Genomic DNA, 24,519 nt, shown 5'->3' with positions numbered 1-24,519 from the left:
TTCCCTAAATCAGCATTCCATCCTCCACTCATGTCCCTCCTCCGAGGCTGGGTTGGGGGGGGGTGCCTTGCCCTGTCTTCTTGTTTCCCCATCTCACCATGCTCTCTGCCTCTACTCCATTGCAACCCTACCCATTCCAGAAGGCTTGACTCAAGGGCTTCCTCCTTCACCTTCCATAGCCTTCTGGGTCAGTCCTCCTTTTCCACCCTTAGATGTTGCCTATATGTCTCTCTATTCCATGAAGCCTTTGAAAAAATCAGTTCTTTATGGGTCTGTTACCTCTGCTGAGCAGTAAGCCCCAGGGACAGGAGTTGGTCTCAGTCTTCCTTGTGTCCTTGACCCCTGGCAAGGGCAGATGCCGTGGCTGAGGGACCGAGGGCCTCCCTGTGTGGCAGGCCATTCAGCTGTCCAGGCTGGACTCCCAGCCTGCCTTTATGTGTGGAGCCTGGAAGGCCTGGGTGGTTGGGGACTGGCTCTTCATGGTCCTTCTCTCAGTCTGTCCTGCCTCTTCTTCAGGAGATTCGTGAACTGGCGCAGCCCCTGCCAGTGCTGGGAGGTGATGTCAGACGACAGTGCCAAGTCTCTCTGAATATGGTAAGGGCTTAGGCTTGAAAGTTCTGCTGGTATGAGTGTTCTTGTGTGTTCCTTCTCTCCTGGGGTGAGCAGCATTTTCCTGGCTCTCACTCTGGGCAGCCTTCCTACTAGAAAGGCTCTTGGCACAGTGGGGGTGTGGGAGCTTGACTTTCTGTTGAAGTGGCTTGTGGGCCCTCATCACAGTTGCTGGAACGGCAAAAAGTTAACACAGTTTGTTGGAGTCTGTTATTCAGATTTCTGTGTTTTCCACTGTATTGGCCTGTTGCTGGGGTGTCCCCGCCCCTGTTCTTTTTGCAGTGGACAGTAACCAGGGTATGCTCCCCAAATAGATTGGCATGGTCCTCTCAGACATGTTGTAGTCCTTATTTTTTTTCTCTAGATGATCCTCTTTGTTCCTTTCCAATTCCATGTTGGCCATAGCTTTCCAAGGCAGAATTGATTAGATACTAAAGGACAGTTATATTTTCTTGTGGGACAAGTGACATCTCAAGTAAAAGCAGTTCTTTTCTTCTCTTAAACCCCTAATTCTAGATTCGAATTGCAGCCTTAAATGCCAGCTCCACAGTTGAAGATGATCACGAAGGAAGCTTTAAAAGCCACAAAACCCAGACAAAGGAAGCTCAGGTATGTAATCCATGGTCTTCACCTGCAGGTAGACCTTGCTTGTACTGAAGAGGGAACCTTATTTTCAGTGCTTTCAGGATGTCCATTTAATGGGATATTAGAGGAAAAGGACATTTCGACAGCTGACCAGCTCTGTATCTCAATTTAAACCTGCTTTACTTAGGAGATGGTCATAGTTGAAGGGAACTTCTGTTTATTCTACAAGAACGTTTGAGAGCAGCTCAGCCCTTGAGCCCATGACTCTGACTGGGACCAGCTCCCCACATGGCCCATTCTTTGTGCAGGCCTCGAATATTGACACAGCTAGGTGGTGCTTTGGGTGTTTCTAGTGCACTGCCCTCGTTTTCAGTGCAGTGAGGCCCTGGAGGGGAGCTGCCTTGTTGGGGTTTCCTCACTGAAGGTCATTGGGGAAGCCGAATCTGACCTCAGCTGTCTAGGTTCTTGATCTTTCCTCTCCCATGACTACTGGCATCTCTTCCCTTTTAGCCTTCCTTCCTGCCATTCATACTTCTCTCTACCCATGTCCTATCCTAGTGTTACAAGGGTTTGCTCCCCTACTTTGCTGTTCCTGGAGTAAGCATATGCCTCCCTCTTTATGGGAGAAACCTGGATGTTCCAGAGTCCTCTCCTCAAAAGTCAGCTGTCCCTAGTCTCTAGGGCACTTCACTGGGGCTCAGTCTGCTCAGGGCTCCTCCCTAGGCAATGATTTGTCTAAGGCAGAATGGTGGGTAGAAAACAGTGGAGACCACCTACACACCCTCAGATTATCTGGGTCATTCTGGCTTGTTCCAAGCCACTCTCAGAAAGAGCTAGCCAGGCTTGTTCCATGGCTCTGACTACAGACCCTGGGCCTCTGTTCTCTTCGCTGTTCCTTAGATTAACTTGGTCTGTGTTGCTTGTGTTTCTTTTGGACTTAAGTCACTCGTGTGTTTTTCTCCCTGTGATGAGTTTGTTGGAGGTTGGAATGTTAGGATTTTTTCCATTATAGACAGCATGGCTGACACTTAACATGGCTGTGACTCCAGCCCCCTTATACCCATTTTTGGCTTAAACAAGACAAACCTTGCCCTGTGTAAAAATGTCTCCTGTCTTGGTTCGCAGGAAGCAGAGGCTTTTGCCTTGTACCACAAGGCCCTGGATCTGCAGAAACATGACCGGTTTGAGGAGTCCGCCAAAGCCTACCATGAGCTCCTGGAGGCACGCCTGCTGCGGGAGGTGAGGCGCCAACAGGCCCAGTGGGGAACATGGCGCTTAGCACATGGGTTTGGAGCCAGGCGGCCTGGGGTCTTCCTTCTGCTCTCCCACTTGCTGGCTAGTATCTCACCTCTCTGCCTTCCATTTCCCCATCTGTAGTAGAGCACTGTCCTTGTTAGGTTGTTGGAAGGGTTGAGTTCCTTCAGTAAAGTACATGAAACAATTCTTGGTTGTTGTTATTACTTAATGTCCAGAACCATTTTGCCAAGTAGTGAGGAGGTAATGTCCCCATTTTACAGATGTAGAAACTGAGGCTTAGGGAGGTGTTGGTGGCCAGAGACCCCCAATTACTGAAGCATTGGCACTGTGACACTTAAGATTTGGATAGCTCAGTGAGGGGACATCCTGGAGGCTGACTTGGTTGGGGCAAGCCTCCTTGTCTTCTGTGGATATCAAAGCATCTTCAGGGAGAACAGTGAAGTTTAACCTAGCTCTCCAGTCCAGTGCTGATTCTGTGCAGATGCACTGCTAACTTTTTAGTCTCTAGAGTAGACTCATGGAGGCTCTATAAATCAGTTCACACCAGTGTTTGAACAGTTCTCTACCTGGAGGGGCAAAGGTACCTGAGGTCCAGCCTGGCCAGCCCTTCCTTAAGGGCCCTGTCTGTGTTCTAACCCACATGACAGTAGAAGAAACTGAGGGAGGTTTGACTTGAGCTCCTCAGACTTCTTGATGAAATTCCTTCACAGCTCTAGGATGGGTTTCTGGATTAATCAAGGGATGCTTTCTGAGGGTGGCATGTCCTTTGGGGCTTGCCTATTTTGAACCCAGAGGACGAGATCTGGAAGCCACCTGTCCCAGGACAAGGCTCAGGAAATTGACCTAGTTCTGGAAAGAGTTGCTTTTTGCCAGTTCGCTTTTCTCTTTAGAAAATGTTTCACTCTTTCTCCTGTGGTGAGAGGAAACATAGCTTTCATAGCCAGTGGTTTCCTCAAAATTGGAAGGTTTTTTAGAGATTTTCATAACAGTGGTTGTGAAATAACTTTTTTTAAAATGTATTTTTAATTTATGCATAGATTGCACAAAATGTTACATTAAAAAATATAGGAGGAAGTGGACTTGGCCTAATGGATAGGGTGTCTGCCTACCACATGGGAGGTCCGCGGTTCAAACCCTGGGCCTCCTTGACCCGTGTGGAGCCGGCCCATGCGCAGTGCTGATGAGCGCAAGGAGTGCCATGCCATGCAGGGGTGTCCCTCGCATAGGGGAGCCCCATGCTCAAGGGGTGCGCCCTGTAAGGAGAGCCGCCCAGCGCGAAAGAAAGTGCAGCATGCCCAAGAATGGTGCCGCACACATGGAGATGTGTGCAACAAAAAGAAACACAGATTCCTGGTGCCACTGATAAGGATTGAAGCGGTCACAGAAGAACACACAGCGAATGGACACAGAGAGCAGACAGCTGGGGGGGAGGTGGGGGAGAGGAGAAGGGGAGAGAAATAAATAAAAAAAAATAAAAACAACTTAAAAATATATATATTGGAGGTTCCCATATACCCCACTCCCCACACCCCCCACTTTTCCCACATCAACAACTTTTTTCATTAGTGTGGTACATTTATTGTGTTTGATGAATACATTTTGGAGCACTGCTACACAGCATGAATTATAGTTTACATTGTAGTTTACACTCTCTCCCAGTCCATTAAATGGGTTATGGCAGGATATATAATATCATGCATCTGTTCCTGCAGTATCATTCAGGACAACTCCAAGTCCCTAAAATACCCTCATATCACACCTCCTTTTCCCTCTCCTGGCCTTCAGCAACTCCCATGGCCATTGTGTCCATATCAATGATATAATTTCTTCCATTTTTAGAGTCACAATAATTCTATGGTAGAATATCAGTAAGTCCACTCTAATCCATATTTTATTCCTCCATCCTGAGGACCTTGGGATGGTGATGCCCACTCCACCTCTCAATTGAGAGGGGGCTTTAATCCCATACGGCTGGTGGATGGGATTCTCATGCCTGCAGCTGTAGACTCTCTTGGTTCCTTGGTGTGGTGGTTGTCCATCCTCACCTCCCTGTCAGTTGACCTGGGTAAGTCCAACAAACTGGAGAGTAGGTGCTACAACACTGCTGAGGCTCAGGGCCCAGCTGGCACATGGACAGCCTAGAGAGTCAAGTCTTCTGGGCATACACCAACCCCAGCACCAACTATAGAGTCAATAAAAGGGACAGAAGAGTCATGTATAGAAAAGTCACATCTGAGTCCAACTCCATCACACACAAATTCCAAAAAGGGCCCACTGGCAAGGCACCGAACTGTGGAGCCATCTGTCATGACCGTAGGACCTGGGTGTCTCCACAGCCCTCAGGAGCACCACTACCTGTGGTTGTACCTACTCTTGCTCTCTGTGAGATCCTGCTGAGATATGTGTAAGTGTGACCCATCTGATGACCTCCTGACTCATTTTGAAGTCTCTTAGCCATATAAACTCATTTGTCTTTACCATTTCCCTTTTATGCAAGGTCTTTTTCTACTTGCATCACCAGCCAGTGCTTGGTAGTAATCCTCAGTGCAAGGGAGGCTCATCCCCAGGAGTCATGTCCCATGCTTGGGGGAAGGTAATGTATTTATATGCTGAGTTTGGCTTAGAGAGTGTAGCAACGTGGAGACTTGCAGGAGGTAACTCTTAGGCACCCTCCAGTCTAGGCCTAGTTGAAATTTCAGCACAACAGGCTCATAAGCATAGTCGTCAGTATCAAGGACCCATTATTGGACCATCCTTCTTCACTGGGGGTTGTTGCTGTTTGTAGCAGTTTGATATTATTGATGAATTCCAAAAAGAAATACCGGATCATGTTTGTAATCTGATCTGTACCTGGGCATGACTGAGTTATGATTAGGACGTTGAGTCCCCACCCCTTGGTGGGTGGGGACTCACAGATAAAAGGCATGGGGAAGAACAGAATTAAGCGTTCTTAATGTTGGAGTTTTGATGTTGGAGTTTAATGCTCAAGTCTTAAGCTGGAGCCCTGGGAGGTCAGCACACAGAGAAAGGAGAGCCAGCCCCAGAAAGGAAGGAACCATGAAGTCAGAGTAAAGCAAGCCCCAGGAATGTAGGAACCCAGGAAGCCTGAACCCTTGCAGACGTCGGCAGCCATCTTGTTCCTTTGGTGAGGAAAGTAACTTATGCTTTATGGCCTGGTATCTGTAAGCTCCTACCCCAAATAAATACCCTTTATAAAAACCAACCAATTTCTGGTATTTGCATCAGCACCCGTTTGACTGACTAATACACTGTTCCATTGGGGAATGTGACAGAGCTCTTCAGGATGGGAACCCAGCACTCCCTCAGTTGTCATGTGAATCTCTACCCACTGTGTCAATACCCATTGAACATCTGGACATATCTATATGCCCTGTATGCCTGCCCAGGTAAACTCCCTCCCATGCATCCCCCATCAATGACACCCCACACCAGTGTTCCTCCCCTGCCATAGTTGAATCCCTGTGATCCAAAACTTCTTAAAAAATGAAGCCTAATATATTGCCAAATTCAATTAATAGGGAAATGAAATAGTAATGATAGGTTTAAGTATTAGAAATAAAATACATAATAATTTAGGAAAACTATAAGTGAAAAATTAAAAAAAATTGGGGTATTAAAAAATGAAAAATATTATAAAAATTTTTTTGACCTTTTGCCTTTCATCACTGTAATAGGTGTTGTTCTGTAAGTACAGTGGCAAGGCAGTCTCTTCATTTCTACCTCAGTGTCTTACCTCTTTTTTTTTTTTTTTCATTATGTCTTCGAAGAAGTTTTAGGTCATAGTAAAGTCATGTACAGAATATTGGGACTCCCATGAAATAACTTTTTTTTTTTTTTTTTAAAGATTTATTTTTATTTATTTAATTCCCCTCCCCTTCCCCGGTTGTCTGTTTTCTGTGTCTTTTTGCTGCGTCTTGTTTCTTTGTCCGCTTCTGTTGTCGTCAGCGGCACAGGAAGTGTGGGCGGCGCCATTCCTTGGCAGGCTGCTCCCTCCTTCGCGCTGGGCGGCTCTCCTTATGGGTGCACTCCTTGCGCGTGGGGCTCCCCTACGCGGGAGACACCCCTGCATGGCACGGCACTCCTTGCGCGCATCAGCACTGCGCATGGGCCAGCTCCACACGGGTCAAGGAGGCCCGGGGCTTGAACCGCGGACCTCCCATATGGTAGACGGACGCCCTAACCGCTGGGCCAAAGTCCGTTTCCCGAAATAACTTTTTATAGAAAGCACATTTATAGGCCTTTTGCCCTTTTGGCTCACTTTCACTTTTGATATTTAGGGTAGGAATTATTGTTCTTCTATTACAGATATCTTTGGGACACTAAGTAGTTAAAGTACTTTGTCCAAGGTGATGTGATTAGTTGGAGTTGGGAACTCAGTCTCCTGACTCCCAATCTAGTGCTCCCAACGTTGCAGAATATAAAAGGATGTGTAAGGTCACGAGCACCTGGCTAGGGTGAAGCCTCCTCACACCCTGACTCCCATCTTCAGACCTGCTGTCTGGCTTGCTGATTTTTACTCCAGGAAATGCTGTCAACATCACCTTGCAGGCTTGTTTGAACCCTCCATGGAGACAGTGGTGGTGTGGTTCCCCTGATCTGCCAACTGAATTTCTGGTGGTCTGGCCTTTCTTGTTTGTGGACCTGGAGCTGGGGACACTCTCCAAGAACATCTGGTATAGCCCCTTCATTTCCCAACGAAAGATGGTCCTGGACTAGCCCCAGGGCCCACAGCAGAGGGCATGTAGATACTGGGTGGCTTGCTGCCAGCTTGCCTAGGCTTCAGGGCCCAGACAACCTTTCTGTCCTTCTGTTTCTGTTCACAGGCAGTTTCGTCAGGTGATGAGAAAGAGGGGTTGAAACACCCTGGGCTGATGCTCAAATATTCCACGTATAAGAACCTAGCCCAGCTGGCCGCCCAGCGAGAGGACCTGGGGACAGCCATGGAGCTCTACTTGGAGGTGGGTGTGGTTTGGCAGTGCTCAGCAACCTCAGTGGTTTTGAAAGCTCTGGCTGGAGGGATGAGATGGTAGTCTTGTCAACAGAAAAGAAGAATTCGTAGTGGTGTGTTACCAAGCTGCCCTGCCCATGTCCCTATTTGGTATGCAATAACAGTGTACAGGGGAGTGGCGGAGAGGGTGGGTGGGGGTAGGCTTGGATGCAGAGGCCTGCAGAGAATCCTTCCTCTGTCATTCAGTTCCTTGATCTCTCTGGTGCCTCCCCTCCTGGTAATTCTGTCTTTGCCATTTTCTGCTCTTGGTGCCACGATTTCTGGGTGCCATGGAGGTTCCAGGCACCATGGCAGATACTGTTCAGGCATGCTTTGACTCACACAGCCTGGCAGGGAAGTTGCCTCTGTCCTCATTTTAGCGATGAGGAAACTGAGGCTCAGGATCTTGCTGCTAAAAAGTGTTAGAGCAGGGTTAGGAGTCCAGACTGCCTGTCTCCAGAGCATGTGATCTTTCTAGAATCCCACTTGGCTCCCCTGCCCTCCCCCCTTTTTTAAATTCTACTTTTACTTCTTGAACATATAAAGAATACAGTTGTTCATACTGACAAAATAGATCTAGAAAATGTTCTGAATGAAATAAACTGCCCCTTTTTATTTGCCATTTCTCTGGGTCTTGGCAACCTGTTTGAACTCCTGGCAAGACGAGGAGACCCTGCCCGTCAGTTATAAGCAGTTTTAAGATAGTCATGCCGCTTTCTGCCATCTCCCTGGGGTAGTTTGAATGGCAGGGCTGGCTGCTGCACCCCTTCTGCCTCCAAGGCTGCCTGTTCAGTGGGGTCAACTTGAGTGTGTGCATGAGTCCTCTGCTCTGCCGTCTGCAGGCGGTGATGCTGGACTCCACGGACGTCAACCTCTGGTATAAGATTGGACATGTGGCCCTGAGGCTCATCCAGGTCCCCCTGGCCCGCCATGCTTTTGAGGAAGGGCTGCGGTGCAATCCTGACCACTGGCCTTGCCTGGACAACCTCATCACTGTCCTCTACACCCTCAGTGATTACACAAGTGAGTCGTGCTCAGATGGTTCGGAGGGTGGGGAATGTGGTGAGGGCGAACAAGAAGCCAGTGTTAGCACTCCCTGGCTTTCTGCCAGACTGACAGGAGCAGAGATCATTTTTCCTCCCTGCTTTATGCCTCTCGTCTTTCTTACTCAGTTGCAGTTCATCACAGGCTTGGTTGTAATACGAAGTGTGTTCTCTGAGTGGTTTTCCCTCCAGTTAGCTCATTTCATCCTTGCCATGTCCTGTCCTGGGCCAAAACCTGTTTCTGTACCTTGCCAACAGCCAGCCTCTGGCACAGAGGATCTTACTGCCCCTGGAGATGGCCTGTTCCCTTGCAGAACAGGAGAGCTATCGGAAAGGTCTCTGCTAAAGAGAGCCCTTGTTTGCCCTCCACTTGCTTTAGCTCCCTGACCCTGGCCTTACCCTCTCCTCCACAGAGAACATGTTGCCCCCGGTGTGGGTTGATCCTGAGGCTCACACCTCCTTGGGGTGAGCAGGGCTGAGCATGATGGGTGTACAGGGCTGTGAGCTGGTACAATGGGGTGACAAGAGCCTGTGTGTGAAGGCAAAATCCAAGCATGCTTTTCAGGGCAGAAACACCAGCGTGCACTTTTGTTAATACTTTAAAGGTTTACGCCTAGAAGGCTTTTTCTTTTTTTTTTTTTTTTTAGTAATTTTTACCCCCCCCCAGATCTCTTTGCTCATTGTTGATGTTTTTCTCACCTGCTCATTGTTCTTGCTTCTTGTCTGCTTCTTGTCTGTTTCTTCTGAGGAGACACCAGGAACTGAATCTGGGACTTCCTATGTGGGAGGCAGGTGCCCAACTGCTTGACACATCCATTCCCTTCGTTTTTTGTTTTTGCTTTCTTTCTGCTTATTGTTTGCTCACTGTCTTGCTTGTTTTTTTGTTCATTGCTCATTGTTTTTTTGCTCATTGTCTGCTCATTGTTTTTGCTTGATGTCAGCTTGTTGTTTGCCTCTCTTCTCTAGGAGGCACTGGAAACTGAACCTGGGACCTCCCGTATGGGAGATGGGTGCCCAACTGCCTGAGCCACATCTGCTCCCCTTCTTTTTTTTTTTTTTTTTTTGTAGTTTAATATATTTTAATAGCAAACTTACAGGAAAAGCATAGAAGACAGATAACATTAAAAACATGTACTTGCATGTTGGACAACTCAGAAAAGTATAGTGAATGGATGGAATCTACTGTATGATAAATATGCTGCAGACACCATTTAGTTGCCATCAATAAGAAATTTACATGTTTTTAAAAAATCCAAATGCTGGCATTGTCCAGAGAAATTTAACAGGTTTATTTATAATTGTTATGGAGTTGAACTATCGAAACTTGTTTACTGAAACATTTTTACTTGCATTAATGCTTTATGTCCCCGCATTTGTATTAAAAATTCACACACAAATAAAAATGGAAAAACTGCCAATACCTGATTTCTGTCCCCTATTTTTCCGTTCACAATCATATACTTAGGTACCTTTTGACCCCATGGGAAAAAAATATCTAATGTTTAGAACTACCAATAACAGGAAGAAGAAAAAAAAATTTTTTTTGAGAATGAAATGTTTCCCCATCATAGTGGATTCTTTTTTTTTTTTTCTCCTTATTTCCGCCCCCTTCCCTGCCCTCCCACATTATTTGCTCTCTCTGTCCATTAGCTGTGTATTCTTCTGTGTCTGCTGTATTCTTATTAGGCGGCTCCAGGAACCTATCCTGGGACCTTCCGGAGTGGGAGAGAGACAACCATTCTCTTGCTCGACCTCCACTCCCTAGTTCTCTGCGTCTCATATCGTCTCATCTCTTGTGTCTCTCTTTTGTTGCGTCGTCTTGCTGCATCAGCTCTCCGTGTGGGCTGCACCACTCCTGGGTGGTATGCCCTCCTGCACAGGGCTGCACTCCTTGTGTGGAGGCCACTCCTTGCGCAGGGAGCACCCCTGTGCGGGGGCGACACTCCTTGCGTGCAGCAGCACACCACGTGGGCCAGCTTGCCACACAGGCCAGGAGGCCCTGGCTATCGAACCCTGGACCTTCTATATGGTAGGCAGAAGCTCTATCCATTGAGCCATATCCACTTCCCCATAGTGAATTCTTAAGCATGTTCTCCGCATATGCAGCGTGCTAGCTGGATGTCTTTTAGCTTAATTGTTACGTGTCTGGCATGGATAGCACACAGGTTTGTGTCTTCAAAAAGGCCAACCAGATAGGCCTCACTTGCCTCCTGCAAAGCATCAATAGCTGTGCTCTGGAAGCGCAGATCTGTCTTGAGACCTGAGCAATTTCGTGCATCAGATATTGGAAGGGAAGTTTGCAAATCAGAAGTTCAGTGGACTTCTGATAACATCTAATTTCATGGAGTGCCACAGTACCAGGTCTGTAACGATGCCGATTCTTCACCCATCCGGTAGAGGGTGCGCTCTTGTGCGCAGCTTTGGTGGCTAGCTGCTTCTGGGGGGCTTTACCGCCAGTCGACTTGTGGGCAATCTGCTTGGTATGAGCCATTGCACAGAGACCTCACTACCCCTTCCCCTCGGGCTAAGGGTTGAGCAAGAGGCGGCGCTGGCATGGGCCAGCGGCAGCAAACACACTCCCCTCCTTTTTTAAAAAGACAATTGCACCAGGACAGTTTTGAGAAGCACTTGGCCCTGCTCACCCTTCCCACCCCCAGTTCTTGTTCTCTAGAACCAGTTTCTATTGTTGCTAATTGAGGCAAAAACATAGAGTGAAGGGCACAGACCTGAAGCCTATGGGGCTGTCGTTTAGTACATATGAAAGTGAGTCGAGGTGTAGTATGCCTGTATTATGCCCGGGTCCCTTCCTGTCACACACAACCCCAGTGGTGGCCACGAGTGTGCCATGTGTCATGTGGGTGGAGTCCAACGGTGCATTGGCTTCCCACTGCTCCCTTTGCCCATCATGCTGTCTGAGCACATCCGGGTGCTGGACTTTGGTGGACCTCGATTCTTTTTTGTCACTCTGTGGTCTCCTCCGCAAATCTGCATTATTGAACCTTCCGCAGATGACACCTGCTTATTTCTGGATCTCTGCCCTTATGCCTCACGCTGCTGTGAACCCTGCGTGTATCCTCTGGATGGAGGCCATCTTTCTGTCGGTTGCCCCCATTTTCCCTCCAAGCAGCAGAACACGATGGTTCCCAGGGCCCTCATTTTGACTCTAGCAGTTTATTTTTCCAGAGGCTTCTAGTTTGTCCTTGGATACTTTTTGAGGTGCCACTTCGGTGGATAGTCTTCAGCATCCAGCCTTCCTTCCCCAGCTACCCTCTCTCCTGGTGGCAGAAGTTGTGTTTAATGAAACTTAAGTCCTCGTGGGAAAAATAAGGTTGAGGAACCAAAGTGACACTTGGAGCTAACAGAAACCTGGATACGTTTTACACTTACGTAAACTCAAAGTAAAAGTAGCATATTAAATTGCCTCTCTGTGGCATTCCGTGCATCTTGGATGAGCAGGCCATTTGGGTTGAGACCGGCTGACCCCTTCCTGACCCCCTGACCTTCCTTAGGCCTTCCCTTGGCTGGAGTGGCAGAGCAGTACAACTAGCACGTTAAGCTTTCCTGCAGCTGACAAGCCTGCCAAGAACCACCTCCTCCAAATACATAGTGCCTCCCTGGTTTTATCCAGAGCTGACTAAGAGCCACTCTCTGGTCACCCTGTGGTCCCAGAGAAACCATGTCTCTTGCTTGAGGCAGGAACCTTTGGGACATCTGACAGATGGCTCCGTGGGCTTGCTGGGCTACACTGGGGACCTGCAGACCCCTCCCTGCTCACAGGTTGCCTAGCCTTCGTACACCTTGGGGGTGCACTCCCAGCCCAGCGCCTTGACCAAGCTCAGGCAGCCCTGCTCCCCTGCTTGGTCCCATCCCCCCATGGCAACCTGGGAATGAATCACTTCCTTCTTCTGTCCCCGGGCTTCCATTCCCCAAACTCTGCTTCTGCTTTGCTCTTCCTTTTCTGGCTCTTCCTAAGGGGGGTGACTCAACTGCCCCCTCTCAAACTCAGAGCCCGGCGCTGGACACAAATGTGGTCCCAGTGCCCCGGCAGGTGGAGCTGGCTGTTCAGCAGTGTGCTGCTTGTATGTGCCCCAGGTGGGACCCGGCAGCCCCGTGGCTGGTGGGTATCTGTGATAGTCACTTTTGTCATGGTTCTTTCCTGCTCAGCAGTGCTAACAACTCTAAGAGTCAGGTCACAGCTCTGTTTAGTGAGCCCACATCACCCTGTTTTCCTCTGAAAGCAGAAGCACCGTGTACTAGTTTGCCCGTTACTGTCTCCACAGTTGGAGAGGCCAGAGTTGACATAGGCCTGCCCCATCATTGGTTTTAGGATTGACGCACATGTTTTAAATTTCAGGTAATAATTTTTTTTGTAAGAATGGTTTAGAACAAGAAAAAAAATCAACAAACTAGAGAATTCCAGTAAGCAAAAAGAATGGAAAAGCACTTCTTTTGTGCTATTTTATAGTAGCACGGCTGTGGCCTGCTCTCTCCTGTCCCTCCTGCCCTGTCGGCACTGTGGCCATCTCTCTGGTCATAAGCACACCCCGCAGTCGCCTGTGCAGTGAGTCCCTGCATGCATGGGTAATTCCTGTGGCCTTCCAGAAAGGTCAGCAGGCCTGTCCTCTCTCGGTCGTGTTCATGCCTGTTCATGTAGCAGTGCCCATCCTCTCTGGAAATTAATTAATTTCAGAAATCTTTCCCAATGGAATCAGTTCAAGTCGGTATCTCATTACCGTTTGCTGTGCATTTTTTTGATCCCAGTGCAGGCATATTTTTCCCAATATTCATTGGCAAGGCCCAAACCTCAGAGTGATGAACTGTTTCTCTCCCTGGCAGCGTGTTTATACTTCATCTGCAAGGCCTTGGAGAAGGATTGCCGGTACAGCAAGGGGCTGGTCCTCAAGGAGAAGATCTTCGAAGAGCAGCCCTGTCTCCGGAAGGACTCTCTCCGAATGTTTCTCACATGGCAAGTCCCATGTTTTCTGTGTCCTGACTGCACCCACTTGGCGTGGGGCCGGCAAATCTCGGGAGGCCCGTGTGCCCCTCCTTTCTGGTCCTGACCTTTGGAACCCCTGCTGTAACCCCTTACCCAGTGACCTCACTTTGTTCCTGCCCTGTTCATGACTCAACTCAGTGCTGAATCTCTGAGCTATCTCCTCAGGCAGCTGTCCCCTTTCCCACTATCCCACAGGGTCTGGCCGGAGCTCCTCTGGATGCTGGTGGCAACCTGCTGCCCAACTTGCTTCCTCGCCACTCACCTTCCTCCTTTCCAGGGATTTGCCCCCAGTTCTGCCCATGTTCAGGGTCCCACACATGGCTCTGATGGCCTGCTGCCCCTGCCTCACTGCTAGGACAGAGCCCACGTTCAGGAGCATCACTTTGGCAGCCCCTGGCAGAGTCACTTACCTGGTTCTTTCTCTGCACCTGCTGCTTTCCTCCTCGACCCCCTGGGCCCTCTCCTGGAATGCCATCTTCCCCTCCCTCTTTCATGGTCACCCCTGTGACCTTCCTAGCTCTGGCTGTCCCCCTGTCCTCTGCTTTCCCCTCCAGCCAGTCCAGCTGCTCCCCTCTCCAGTGTTTCTGTTAGCCCCCCGGCTCTCTTCCTCTCCTGGGGGAGTTAGTAGTTACTTGTCTCGGTGCCTCTTCCCTGTGAGACTGTGCCTCTTGTTCACTGTCCTGAGGGAGCTTACCTTCTAGGGGAAGGTAGGTGACAGACATGAGAGACAGGCCACCGAGGCCATAAACAAGGGCTTTGTGGTGTGGCCCTGTTGGTGAGGCATCAAGACAGTCCACGCAGGAGGCGAAAGGCTGCTAGTTGCCTCAGGCAAAGGTGTGTCTGTGGGTTGGCACTTGAGGCCTCTCTTATTTGGGGACACCATAGACTTTGGTGAGCCTGACTTGTCTGATGACTTTGTTGGGCTGGGAAATGTAGGATAATTAGATTTTAAAACCTTCCTGTAAATAATTGGGAGCAAGATTTTTCTCTTGCTGTGCTCCTTTTTCAGGCACAGCTCAGATATTGTTGATAATGTCTGAAAACCCTTTCCCAGCTTGATTTTGAACCGTAAAAGGAACAAAGGGTGTTAGTCATTTCTAGTGCATTTGGGCATTCAGAATGCTAATTACTGCCCTTTCTAGGCCAGACTCAAATGGTTCTTTTATTTGTAGGAAGAACTAATACAGATTAAAGGGTATTACCCTAAATACCTCACTGTTGGTAAACTTTCTGCCTTGGCTCTGGTCGCTGCATTGTAATTTCCTCCCTGTGCTCTGTGCATTAGTGATATGTCAATCCACGACGTGTCGGTGAGTGCTGCTGAAACGCAGGCCATCGTGGACGAGGCCCTGGGGCTACGGAAGAAGAGGCAGGCGCTGACGGTGCGGGAGAAGGAGCCAGACCTGAAGCTGGTGCAGCCTATCCCCTTCTTCACGTAGGGCCCGTGGCTCTGGGAATGCTGGCGGGTGGTGGGCCCTGATGCCGCAGACTGCCCCTGCCCAGGAGGGCAAGGGCTTGAGGCCTGGCGTCCTGGTGGGTGACATGGAGGGGAGCTGGGCAGCCACTAGACGGGGCCGGCGGAATGCAGGAGCTTGGTAGTTGCTAGGAAGCAGGCCTTTCCCCTCTCTGGGATTCCTGGGCCACGCCCCTCTTCACAGTTACCCAGAGGCCAGCTGAGTCCCTTTGAACCCCTTCTCAGCCCGCCCTACCCAGAGCAGGAGGTAGGTAACCTTTGCTGAGCCTGCAGCAGGAGGAAATGGAAGGTCAGGGCAGTGGAATGGGAGACGGGGGGCCTGGAGGCAGTCCCTGGGCTGGGCTTCTCAGCTCTTGTGTCTATGCTTTCTCTCTAGGGCCCGTGGGTATCCTGGAAATGGGCCTCAGCTAGTGATGGTGGCCCACTGGAGTTGGAGTAGCTTAACTCCTTAGTGAGCTCTGGACTGGAGTTCTGTTTTGGTTTTGAAAATTCCAACATTGACTCTTGACTCTTATAAACTCAGCAGGCCTTGGCAGCCGCATTCCACCTCCCCCTCTGTATCCCTCCGAGGCCTTGTGACCCAGTGGTCCAGAGCTCCTGCCTGTATCCCACAGACCTGGGGCCAGTCCCAGCACTCCCGTGCTTAGGAGCTGGGTGATCCTGGGCATGCCGCGTGCCACTCCTTAGTCTCAGAACATGGAAAACCACATCCCTATGTGGTAGGGTGTCACAGTGATTAAATGGAACGTGCCCGGGCTGGCAAAGAGCTGGCAACAGGGACACATTAGGGAGGGCAGGTTCACAGCAGCCTTACTGGACGGAAGTTTGGGCCTGCTGAGGCTTCCAAGAATGCTTTCCCCTTCATACTGACGTGGGTCAGAAAGATGGGGTTGTTCCTTGGGCCCTTCTAGGGCTCTGCTAAGGCACCCTTCCTGTTACCTCATCTGCTGGACCAGCACTCCAATCCTGGCTGAGCCTGGGCTCCCAACCCTAGAGGCCTGGGCTCTTGGAAGGCAGCTTTGCCTACCAGTATACCACCAGCGTTGCACAGGCCAGGGTGGCGCCTCATGGCTAGCGCTAAGGAGAGGAAGGTGGGAGGAAAGCCAGCATGGACTGTGGTGATATGGCCTGCAGGAGAGTTGGTGGAGGAATGGCATGTGCCTCTCTGGGGCATGTGAAGGCCGAGGGGAGCATGGAGGAGTCAGGGGAGACTGAAGGAAGTGTTGCTTAGAGGTTAAGGTTCTGACTGGATGATTAAAGGGAGGGAGTAGGTTCCCGGTCAGGGCTCAAAAGATGGTGGGCTTCAAAAACAACCAGCATCTATTCCAGGGGTTGACAGACATTTCCTGTAAAAAACCAGAGCGTAAAGTTCTTTTGACTTGGTGCACTATATACAGTTACCATCTCATATTCATAGTTATTTTTAACAACTTTTAAACATGTGGAAACCCTGCTTAGCCTCTGGGCTGTTCAGAATGGGCTGCAGGGCACCATTGGCTACCCCAGATCTAGTCAGTGCCTCCTGGACTTCGGCAAGGCCCGGGGCTAAGGAAATGCCCTTACGTATCCAGGTGTTTGACACCTCCTGGCTGGTCTCTCTGTCTAGATGTAGCCCTCCCTGAAGGCAGGAAAGTAGGTAAGAAATTCCCTCCCTGTCCCAGAGGCCTCTGTTTGCGGCAGCTCCTGGCCTTTGAAACACCATTCTGGGCATTCCAACCACCACACAGGGCCAGAGGCTGGCTTCCTGCCCATCCCCACCCTCTTTGCTGAGGTTCCGGGGGGTGGGCCTGGCCCCTTATGGGAGGTGATCCCTGGCGAGGGGAGAAGGGCGTGGGTCTCCCGAGCACCGCTGTAGGCCTTAAGCTGCTGAGTCATAGGAGGCCAGGTGCAGCTCTGGGGGAGCTCGGAAGGGGGTTCTCGCCACCACGGAGGCCAGGGAAGGCTGGAGGCCAGGGAAGGCTCGGTGTCTGCCTATGCTGAGTCTGAAGAGGGAGTGGACGATGATCAGGCAGAAGGTATGGGACTGAGTGAGGCACAGTCTCTGGACAGAGGAAGGCCTGGGCAAAGGCCCTGAGGTGTGCAGGAGCATGGTTTTGAGTGAGTAGCTGATAAGCTGCTGAGGTGGGAGCTCAGGGGGTGCCAGTGTGAGCTGAGCCTGGGGCCGTCTACCAGGGCAGGGTCGTAAGGCCAGGAGCAGCTTGTGGGTCCTTAGCCTGAGAGACGTGTGGGAAGCCGTTAAGGAATGGATGGATGGATCTCACACCGCATCACACCATGACACAGCATCATACACAGCACAACACACAACACAGTGCACAAAATGACACACAGTGTAACACTCATCATGCCATGTTGTACCGACATAGCATCATACACAACACATTGCAACAGAACATACAATGTAGAACAGAAGCACGACACATGAAACACAGAACATACAACATAGAATGTAAAACAACACAGCGTAACACATACAACATAACACAATACCTAATGGTCACAGTTTGCCACAGAGTGTACCATGGAAGTGCTGCGGAGAGGCCTGTTCAGCCCCTGGGGACTGCATCCTAGGGCCCTCCCCTCAAAACCAGATTAATGGTTGAATATTCGACCTGGTAGAGAAGGAGTTTTCAAAGTAAGTGTGGTTTTCAGTCCTGCCAGGTTGAGTTCAAAGGGGCTTTCGACCTTGATGTTGGGGGCCTTCTATCAGGTAGGGAGGGCTGGGGGCCTATGCACCTGCTCCAGCTGGGGCTGCTCCACCTTCAGCATTGTCTGCCGGAAGCTTCTGTCAACAACCGGAGGAATGACAAAGCCTTGACCATCCTCCAGATGAGACAGCCTCAGGAGTGGCTTGGGGCCTCCTGACAGAAATGCTGATAGGCGTGGGCCTCTCCCTGCAGCTGGAAGTGCCTCGGAGACAGTTTGCTAGCCATGTACCACCACCTCACCACCTGCGAGCCCCCGCGGCCCAGCCTTGGCAAGAGGATTGACCTGTCCGACTACCAGGACCCCACCCAGCACCTGGCTCCCTCCGTGGCCGTGGCACCCCTCAGCGTGGCCCAGCCATGCCCCATCAGCACCAGCCCAGCCATGGCCGTGGTGGAGCCTGTGCTCTCCTATGCCTCTGTGGCCACGACCAGCTTCCCACTGCACAGTCCCAGCCTGCTGGACGCGGGTGTCCCCATGGGTGAGTAGACCCCCAGCACTCAGTTTTTGAGGGACCCCCAAAAAATGAGAACCTCCAGCTCTGGGGAGGAGCCTCCCAGCCTGCTCCCAGGGCTGCTGTCTGCTGGGGTGATTTCGGCAGTGAAACCCCTTGGTGGGGGTGGTTGGGCTTGGGGTGTAGCTCCAAGCTTTTTGGCAGTGCCCTGGCTCCACTTAAAGCCTGGTGCTGAACCCTGGTGTCAATTCCACTCTTGCTTGGGCTGTGTGAATGGGCATGTCCCTTTGAGTGCTGTTCCACTGTGGGCAGGTCCCTCTCAAGGTGGGTCCCCTTAGCCAGTCCCCCCTACTGGTGGCCCATTTGGGCAGGTCCCCCTCTACAGGTGTACTAACACCCTGTTGCTGTACTAACACCCACATGGACAGGTGCACTGACTTTCCCAATTCCCTTCTGGGTTCTTGGTCCTTAAAGCAAAGCCCGTGATCTTATAGCCTTTTGTGTTCTTGTATTTTTGTGCTGTTTTATGTGATTTTTAAAAATTGTCATCCCAGTTGGAATTCCACAATTTTTAGACAAAAGCTTCCAAACCTAATTTGGTGGTACCTGTGTCACTGTAGGGAAAAAAAAGATCTGACATTAAAAGAAGTTTCTGAATAAACATGTCTTAGATTGTTTCTAAATTATGTAATTAGATGTACCGTTTCTGTGCTCTTTCTAATCCACCCATTTCCCTTGCTCAGGGTGATCCCTGGGTGCTCAGAGGGATCCCATGTGATGGATGAAGTTCTTAGCACAGCCTCTTGCCCCATGCCATCCCAGAGGCTATCATAGCTGGCCAGCCACAGGAGGGGTGGGGCTGGCTCTGAGGCCCGGGACTCTGTAGCTGTAAGTGCCAAGTAATGGTGAGGTCTAGCTTGTGGAGTCTGTGAAGTGGAGAGCTAAGGGGCTTGAAATGAACTTTACTTGAGCCTCTCTGTTAAAGGAAGAAGAACCAGGAATTTTTTTTTTTTAAGAAGATACCAATGATTGAACCCAGGACCTTGAATATGGGAAGCAGGCACTAAACCACTGAGCTATTTCTGCTCCCCTGGAATTTTTTGTTTTTTTAGGTACTGGAGGCTGGGAATTGAACCTAGGACCTTGTATGGGAAGCTGGTGTTTAACCACTGAGCCACACTGGCTCCCCTGAGTTGTTTTTTTTTCATTTGTTTTGCTCGTTGTTTGCCTTTGTTTTTTTCTAGGAGTCACTGGGAACCAGATGCTTAGCCACTTGAGCTATATCTGCTTCCCTGGAAATTTCTTTTTTTTTTTAAAAGACTTATTTTTTATTTATTTCTCTCCCCTCCCTCCCCTGTCCCCATTGGCTGCTCTCTGTGTCCATTCACTGTATGTTCTGTCTGCTTGCATTCTTGTCAGTGGCACTGGGAATCTTGGTCTCTTTTTGTTGTGTCATCTTTTTTTTTTTTTTTTTTAAAGATTTATTTATTTATTTAATCCCCCCCCTCCCCCAGTTGTCTGTTCTCGGTGTCTATTTGCTGTGTCTTGTTTTTTTGTCCTCTTCTGTTGTCATCAGTGGCACGGGAAGTGTGGGCGGCGCCATTCCTGGGCAGGCTGCACTCTCTTTCGCGCTGGGCGGCTCTCCTTACGGGGTGCACTCCTTGCGCGTGGGGCTCCCCTACGTGGGGGACACCCCCGCGTGGCAGGGTACTCCTTGCGCGCATCAGCACTGCGCATGGGCCAGCTCCACACCGGTCAACGAGACCCAGGGCTTGAACCTCGGACCTCCCATGTGGTAGACGGAAGCCCTAACCACTGGGCCAAGTCCGTTTCCCTGTTGTGTCATCTTGCTGCATCAACTCTCTGTGTGCGTGGTGCCACTCCTAGGCGCTTTTTATTGCGTGGGGTGGCTCTCCTTGTGTGTGGAGATCCCCTATGCAGGGGGCACCCCTGCGTGGCACAGCACTCCTTGCACGCATCAGCGCTGTGCATGGGCCAGCTCACCACATGGGTCAGGAGGCCCTGGGTTTGAACCATGGACCTCCCATGTGTAGGCGGGACGCTCTATCAGTTGAACCAAATCCGCTTTCCTCCCTGGAAATTTCTTTTTTTTTTTAAAGATTTATTTTATTTATTTCTCTCCCCTTCCCCCGTTGTCTGCTCTCTGTGTCCTTCCACTGTGTGTTCTGTGTCCACTTGCACCCTCGGTGGCACCGGGAAACTGCGTCTCTTTTTTGTTGCATAATCTTGCTGTGTCAGCTCTCTGTGCGTGCGACGCCATTCCTGGGCAGCCTGCGCTTTTTTTTGCACAGGGCGGCTCTCTTGCAGGGCACACTCCTTGCGTGTGGGACACCTCCACGCAGGGGCGCCCCAGTGTGGCACAGTACTCCTTGCGTGCGGCAGCTCTGCGCATGGTCTAGCTTACCACATGAGTCAGGAGGCCCTGGGTCTTGAACCCTGGACCCTCCCATATGGTAGGCAGATGCTCTACCAGTTGAGCCACGTCCACTTCCTGGAAATTTCTTAAGATCAAAGACGAGTTTGCTGCTGGTAGAGTTTAAAGGGGGTAGAAAGTGCTGATGGGCAGGTGGTGCATTTTCTTCCCCTGCCACCCTATGAGATTTCAACTTGCATTCTTTGTGAAGGTGATGCTGCTGGGGGAGATAAATCCAAGAAGGGGGTAAAGCGGAAGAAGATTTCAGAAGAGAGCGGAGAGACGGCAAAGCGGCGGTCTGCCCGGGTCCGAAACACCAAGTGTAAAAAAGAAGAGAAAGTAGACTTTCAGGAACTTCTGGTCAAGTTCTTGCCATCCAGGTACTGTGCTGTTTTTCTGATTTGTAAGCCCAAGCAAACCAACCAACCTCCCCACAGATAACAGTTCTCTTCCACCATAGCCCTCTCCTCTGGGCATCTCCTTTGTCTTCCACTCAAATGCAGGAAACACAAATTATGCGGAATTGGAATCTTTTTTTTTTTTTTAAAGATTTATTTTTTTATTTATTTAATTTCCCTCCCCTTCCCTGGTTGTCTGTTTTCTGTGTCTTTTTGCTGCGTCTTGTTTCTTTGTCCGCTTCTGTTGTCAGTCAGCGGCACGGGAAGTGTGGGCTGGGCGGCACCATTCCTCGGCAGGCTGCTCCCTCCTTCGCGCTGGGCGGCTCTCCTTACAGGTGCACTCCTTGCGCGTGGGGCTCCCCTATGCAGGGGACACCCCTGTGTGGCAGGGCACTCCTTGCGCGCATCAGCACTGCGCATGGGCCAGCTGCACATGGGTCAAGGAGGCCCGGGGCTTGAACCGCGGACCTCCCATGTGGTAGACGGACACCCTAACCACTGGGCCAAAGTCCGTTTCCCTGGAATTGGAATCTTGACTTTATTTTCGCCTTTCCCTGCCTCTGAACTTCTTAAAGGCTGGAGGTGTGACTTGTTCATCTCCCAGAGGCCCAGGTGCTTCCTCAACTCCCAGAAGATGGGTTGTAAAGCAGGGGACATGTGAACTCCTGCCCCTGCACCCCTGCAGACATCCACTTGGTGCTGGGAGGCATGTGCCTGGGGAGACCCAGCAGAAGGAGCACCCACTGCTTTTAGGCCTATGCCTGCTTGGTGTCCTTCAGGCTCCCGAGGCTTCTCTGGGCATTCTGGGAAGGTGGGTTGGGGGCTTCTCAGTCACTCTGCAGTTTTACTGGTTCTTAGTATTCCTCAGAGAAGCCCTGGGTGGGGGGTGGGGTGGGTGAGGTGGGTACAGGATGATGCTGCCCAGAACTGGGGGTGCTTCTGGGCCCAATCTCCTGATACAGATGTTTATTGAGCCCCCTGCTTTTTATCCTTGCCCTCTCCCCTCCTTCAGTGGCTCCAGGGTCCCAGGGGTTTGTTTATCACCCCTTCCCTGCCCTTGGAGCAGTCTAGAAGCCACTGATTTCCACTGGTCCATCATCTTTCTGACTTTGAACATTTGGTCAGCATACCTCTTGTGTCCTCCCCCATGTCTTGTGAGTTGGTACCTCTTCCATTTTTTCCCTGCACCTGAAGTCGTGTTGGAGAAGATAGCTATGTGTGTCTGTGTCCGGTAGCCCTTCTTTACCTGCATGTCCTTGGCCATCACTGGTCTGTGATAGTGAATTTCAGTGGTGACACCATCCAAGTGGAGGAGGTCTTAGTTTTCCTAATTTGTTGCCTGTTTTTCTGTGGTCACGGTGAAATGCCTAGGAATCAAGGTGGTTCTCAATGAATATCTGATGCAGGACTAAAATGAGGACAAAGTGCCTTCTGCCAAAGTTCTCCCGAGGCTTAGGATCAGCAAAAGTTTTCCCTCCAGAGGAGCTCCAGGCTTAGACTTTGCTTGGTGATGCCATGAGGACTGAGCAACCCCATCTGCCCTTTAGTCCCTCCCATATGTCCCCAGGACTTACTCGTGATGTCCTTCTTTACATGGATTGGCGTCTACTCTCCTGTCTTTATTTTAATTGTCGGTTTCCTGGCTGGGTTTTTTTTTTTTTTTCAGATTTATTTATTTATCCCCCTCCCCCCATTGTTTTTGTGCTCGCTGTCTGCTTTCTGTGTCCATCAGCTGTGTGTTCTGTGTCTGCTTGTCTTCTCTTTAGGCAGCACCAGAAACTGTTCATGGGACCTTCTGGAGTGGAAGAGGCACACAATCTCTTTGCACTACCTCAGCTCCCTGGTCTGCCATGTCTCTCATTGTCTCTCCTCAGTGTCTCTTTTTGTTGTGTCATTTTACTGTGCCAGCTCTCTGCTTGGGCCAGCTCTCTACTTGGACCAGCATTCTTGCACAGGTCAGCACTTTGCTTGGGCCAGTGCTCCATGCAGGCTAGCTCTTTACTTGGCCAGCTTGCCACATGGGCCAGCTTGCCTTCAGTAGAAGGCCTCAGGAATTGAAACCTGGGCCTCCTATATGGTAGACAGGAGCCCAATCATTTGAGCTATATCCACATTCCCCTAGCTGCTTTTAATATAGGCTTCTTGGCCTGGTCAGGCAAGAGCAACCTGGTAGCTCACCTGATGTCATCTCCCCAGAAGTGTGCGTGGAGTTGAGAGTGAATTTTGGGTGCTGTGAGGGTCTGTGCCACAGCAGGCTGGGTTGAGGGGACCGGCAAGGATGCCTGAGACATGGTCCTTGGGAGGAATGCTGCCTGCTGGGAGAGGCCGGCCCCACAGCTTCATGGGCTAGAAACCCTGGGAACCGGCCATGGAGGGACGAGGCTCAGATGTCCCCACCCCCTTTTACTCCTGTGCACTTGGGCTCACAATGGCCCTAGAATGTGCCAGGTGCCCCCCTGGCCTGGGTCCTGGCTACCTGGTCTTGTCCTGCTGCTCAGCAGGGCCATTTCCTTCTTTCTGTCTTGTGTGAGTGTGAGTGTCACCCCTGAGAGGCCTTCTCTGACCCCCATCTATTGCAGGTGTTCCTTCTGTGTCTCAAGCACTCTCCTGTTCAGATGTGTATGTGTGTGTGTACCTGCTTGTCTGTCCTCCTGCTGGAATGTAAGCATTCTGCAGGCAGGGTCTGTGACATATAGCTATGTCCCAAAGCCCAGTACAAGCTCATTCATGCCTGTCATTGGCATGAATGAACATGTGAGGGCATAACTCACACATTCCCAGAGCTAGCCAGTGCCTCCTAAAGGCCTGGGTTCCAGACCCTGGCTCTAGTACCTTCCTCCACAGGCAGTCTTCCCTGCCTGGAGCAGAGGTGGTCACTGGCTTGCATGTAAGAGCCAAGAGGGTCTTTCGGGCACAACCACATGTCTAACGTAGCTGGCTTGCAGTGCCTGACTTGCAGCAGAGTTGCCTGCCTTTGGAGCCAGGCTCCCTCCTTAGCCAGTGCTTGGCAGGACCCTGCCAGCTCCCTTCCACAGTGTCTTCTCGAGGCTCCTACCCAGGGTCTTCCAGAACAGCCTGGTCCATTCACCGCTTGGGCCCTTCCGTTGTCTTTTCCTGGGTCTTTGAGTGGCAGCGCCTATCTGCTCTGATGTATGTATGAAAACCTTGGTCCATCCATGTGAGCCTCTCCTTATGGACCCCACGTTCATTGTGTTTTTCCTTTCCTGGCTCAGAGTCATTTTCTCTAGTAGAAGAATTTAGATGCTTGTGGCCAAACACATGGTATGGTTTGGCAATTCTGATGTGTTGGATGCAGGTTGAGGAAGCTGGACCCGGAGGAGGAAGACGACCCCTTTAATAGCTACGATGTCCAGGCAGAAGCCAGACTGGAGAACTTCCCCAGCCTGGGGCCGCATCGGCTGCCGTTTGACTCCACCACGTTCATGGAGTCTGGTAGGAATCCAGCAATGAGAACACTCACGGTTTGGAATTCTTGTCCTGCCACCCTAGAACCTACTCATGTTTTGTTCTGGGAGATTTCTGGGCTGCTTTTAT

At 50.6% G+C, this 24,519-nt stretch overlaps 1 protein-coding gene across 5 annotated transcripts in view; it reads left to right on the top strand.

Moving 5' to 3' along the window:
* Positions 1-24,519, top strand: part of CABIN1 (calcineurin binding protein 1) — a 130,691-nt gene that overhangs the window by 534 nt on the left and 105,638 nt on the right. For 3 of the 5 annotated variants that reach the window (XM_058281739.2, XM_058281740.2, XM_058281738.2), the window contains exons 2-11: positions 517-594; positions 1,126-1,218; positions 2,320-2,433; positions 7,296-7,430; positions 8,302-8,482; positions 13,339-13,468; positions 14,784-14,933; positions 17,873-18,159; positions 20,778-20,946; positions 24,281-24,417. In XM_058281739.2, coding sequence (XP_058137722.1) covers positions 517-594; positions 1,126-1,218; positions 2,320-2,433; positions 7,296-7,430; positions 8,302-8,482; positions 13,339-13,468; positions 14,784-14,933; positions 17,873-18,159; positions 20,778-20,946; positions 24,281-24,417 — 1,474 coding nt within the window. Of the gene's footprint in view, positions 1-516; positions 595-1,125; positions 1,219-2,319; positions 2,434-6,994; positions 7,146-7,295; positions 7,431-8,301; positions 8,483-13,338; positions 13,469-14,783; positions 14,934-17,872; positions 18,160-20,777; positions 20,947-24,280; positions 24,418-24,519 lie in introns of those variants that run through there. The other 2 variants (XM_071209904.1, XM_058281741.2) reach the window with 1 other exon arrangement.

Source organism: Dasypus novemcinctus, chromosome 19 (genome assembly GCF_030445035.2).
Source record: "Dasypus novemcinctus isolate mDasNov1 chromosome 19, mDasNov1.1.hap2, whole genome shotgun sequence".
Taxonomy (NCBI): Eukaryota; Metazoa; Chordata; class Mammalia; order Cingulata; family Dasypodidae; genus Dasypus; species Dasypus novemcinctus.
This window is presented reverse-complemented; position numbering and strand designations above follow the sequence as displayed.